General features: G+C 38.2%; 1 protein-coding gene across 1 annotated transcript in view; it reads left to right on the plus strand.

Moving 5' to 3' along the window:
• mpdz (multiple PDZ domain crumbs cell polarity complex component) overlaps window positions 1-2948 on the plus strand; it is a gene marked incomplete in the record, with an annotated part of 77493 nt that overhangs the window by 27662 nt on the left and 46883 nt on the right. Inside the window, 2 exon segments of the mRNA XM_014004314.1 lie at window positions 1-35; window positions 260-415. Of these exon segments, the coding sequence (XP_013859768.1) occupies window positions 1-35; window positions 260-415 (191 nt within the window).

Here is a 2948-nt window from a genome sequence, read left to right on the forward strand (position 1 = left end):
CCGAGGGCGTCCTTTACCGAGCAGAACCGGCATTGGTTAGTTAGCGTTTGGGAAAACTGACAAAACACCTATATAAAAAAAAAAAACAGGAAAATGAATTGTATTTTGTCTAATAATCACAAATATAGAACAGYTAGGGATGTATTAATGCTGTTTAACTGTTTTAAATGGTGATGTTAGGGTTAGAGACTGATTGTTTCAGCTTTTAAATGAATAAATGAAAGTTGAGTGTTTAAGTTCCTGCTGTCCGTTCTCGCAGATCGACACCAGTGAAGCTGACCTGTCCGACGAGAAGGCCTGGTTGGATCACGCCTGCTCTGGGATGGAGGACGACACTTTCCAAGCCTCCATGATCGCGCTCCACGGCAGCAGCTGCGGTGCCGACCTGGATTTYCTGCACTCATCCACACCCAGGGTAAACAAAGGTGTCTGTAGGAAAACAACAGGAATGCAGCAATAATTATCATTATTMTTATTTGAAAATTGTGTCTTCTGTGCCACAAGAGTACCAACTCTTTAAGTAAATGTTAAATTCTAAGAAAAAGAGCAAAGTTTCAGACTCATTTTTAGTTTTCACAAAGGTCACAGCTGACTTTAGATGCTACACTTTGGAATTTAATTGATAGTTTCAGAGGAGACACATCCTGTAAATTCCACTTTTTTAGCCRTTAAATTCATTTTTTTGTGTACTTGAAGTCTTWAGGAGTGCAGAAAATWAGAGTTTAGTCTCTCCTTGGTGCTGCATAGATATCTACTTAGTCKGAGTCAAATTTTTTGTACTSKTTGAGTTTTCARTGACGTTTTCTGAACTATTACATCACAGTATTTGCTGCGGAAATGCTAAACAAGGTCATGGACTTTCAGCTTACCCATTTCAAAAATCTGCAATTCTGCAGGTTGTTTTCACTCTCCTCTGTCTCCAACATGTAAGGCTGGATGGGTCAGTCTTACGTTGTTGACATCTTTTAGTCAATTTGTAAATAAAACGTTTCTGCGCCGCTTCTTCGCCATCTGCTATCTCTACCAAACTTCAAAAATGGCCGAACAGTGTGGAGTGGACAAGGATCACTGACCTGGAGGTGGGCGGGGTTAGAAGCGCCACATTTGGATTTAAAGAGACAGCACCAAAATGAGTTGATCTAATCTCAGAACAGGGGTGAAAGAGGGGCTTGTGGAGTTACAATAAGGAGGAAGTCAGACCAAAGCATTGCAGTTCCACCAGTGAGGTGCTGTGAGGTTCATGGATGGTGAGGCACTCAGTTCATCAGAATCAGATTTACAAATATATGAACCTGCAGAACAACTTATTCACCATATGACTGGCAGAAGTTAATGAGTTATGTCTCATATCTCATATCAATGTTCTTTACACAATCTGCAGCTTATTTGATGCACATTTCATTAAAACAAAGTTATTATGTCCTACCTTTACTTATAACTTAAGTCCATGTACCACTGAAAATATCCCATCTGAGTCCACAGCTGTCACAAGTTGAAAAATGTCAGGGTGAAAAAAGTTCCTCTCAGGACCTCCACACAGTGTCCAACTGTTTCAGAAGAGCTTTAGTCTCAGCTGTGGTGTGGCTCTTATTTACCTGCTGCTTTMAAGTAGTTTAGAAAGTAGTTTAAGCTTTAAAATACAGTATATAATCCTCCATTCTAAAAGTCAGGTTTAAAAGAGAGAAAACAAATGGATCCCTGCTGTACTTTACTTTTTTTAAACTTTAGAAACTGAAACTTTACAAAACAGGTACCTTAAACACTGCACTTGGCTTGCTAACTGTAATTTGTTGTTCTTATTTTGCAGCTAATGAGCTGAAGCTCATGCATTCTCTGAGCTCATGAGTGCCCCCTGCCGTTCCTTGAGCCTCTGTGTCTTTTCTCAGCCGTTTCAGCTCACAGAACACATTACATAAAAACATATTTATAGAATAAACATCAGCTAAACTGTGGAATTCAAGTGTATATTAAAAAAAAAACGAAACATTTTATTGACGACATATAGAGACATTTTCTGCTGTCACTACATAACATGCAGGAGGGATTGCGCAATCCAAGTGGAGACAGAGCGGGGTTGAAACGATTGCGCAGTCTGGAGACGGAACTTGATTTTTCCTCATAGTCCGTCTCGTCCTGTTTTTGAACAGGATATAAGGAAATTCAGCGATTTTGAATAAGAAAAATATTGAAAAATGTTTGTTAATTGAAAATGTGTTTATAGTGCAAAGCATTATTTAAATATGACAGTTTAATGTCTTTAATATTGTTTTTTTTTTTTCATTTTAATTTCCATGATGAAAGGAGAGGCCTGCCTCTAGTGACCGCATGTCACTGAGTTCCACTTTATATAGACCTCCGCTGAATGGTTTAAATGTAAAAAAGAAGGAATTAAAAACACGACATGTCTACTTTTAAAGGGACAACTATAGATCACAATATTAATGAGGGATTTTCATAAAACATATGTTAAACACTTTTATTGGATCAGACTGTTCTGTTCTGTTGGGTATTAAACAAGTTTTGTTTATAACTTTGGCATTAATTGCCTGTCTRTTAGCAAAATATCTCWWGAGGCACRGGAGAGRTTTGAATGAAACTGCCAAAGGKTTGGCAGCAAATTTTTTCATGAGTGTAGATAACCCACCACTTAAAATACTGCATATAACGTTCAAGTGGTAGTTTACCAAATTAAGAAAGGATCAGGGGCCCATTTGGCCAAAAATACCCAGTGTTCAAACTCACAGAAACCAACAAGAGTCACCAATTAATTTTCTGTGCTACATAATCCACTCCACTGCTCATCTCATAAGTGCTTGTTCCTTACAAATGTGGCACCATTTAAAAGGGAAATAGGCTTTCCAACGGTATAAGATTTATTGCCAAGAAGCAATGGGCCTCATGCAGGAACATGTTCGTATTCTTATCCTAAATTTCTCTTACCTTTGTTC

Source organism: Austrofundulus limnaeus, unplaced genomic scaffold (genome assembly GCF_001266775.1).
Source record: "Austrofundulus limnaeus strain Quisiro unplaced genomic scaffold, Austrofundulus_limnaeus-1.0 Scaffold23, whole genome shotgun sequence".
In the NCBI taxonomy this organism is placed as follows: Eukaryota; Metazoa; Chordata; class Actinopteri; order Cyprinodontiformes; family Rivulidae; genus Austrofundulus; species Austrofundulus limnaeus.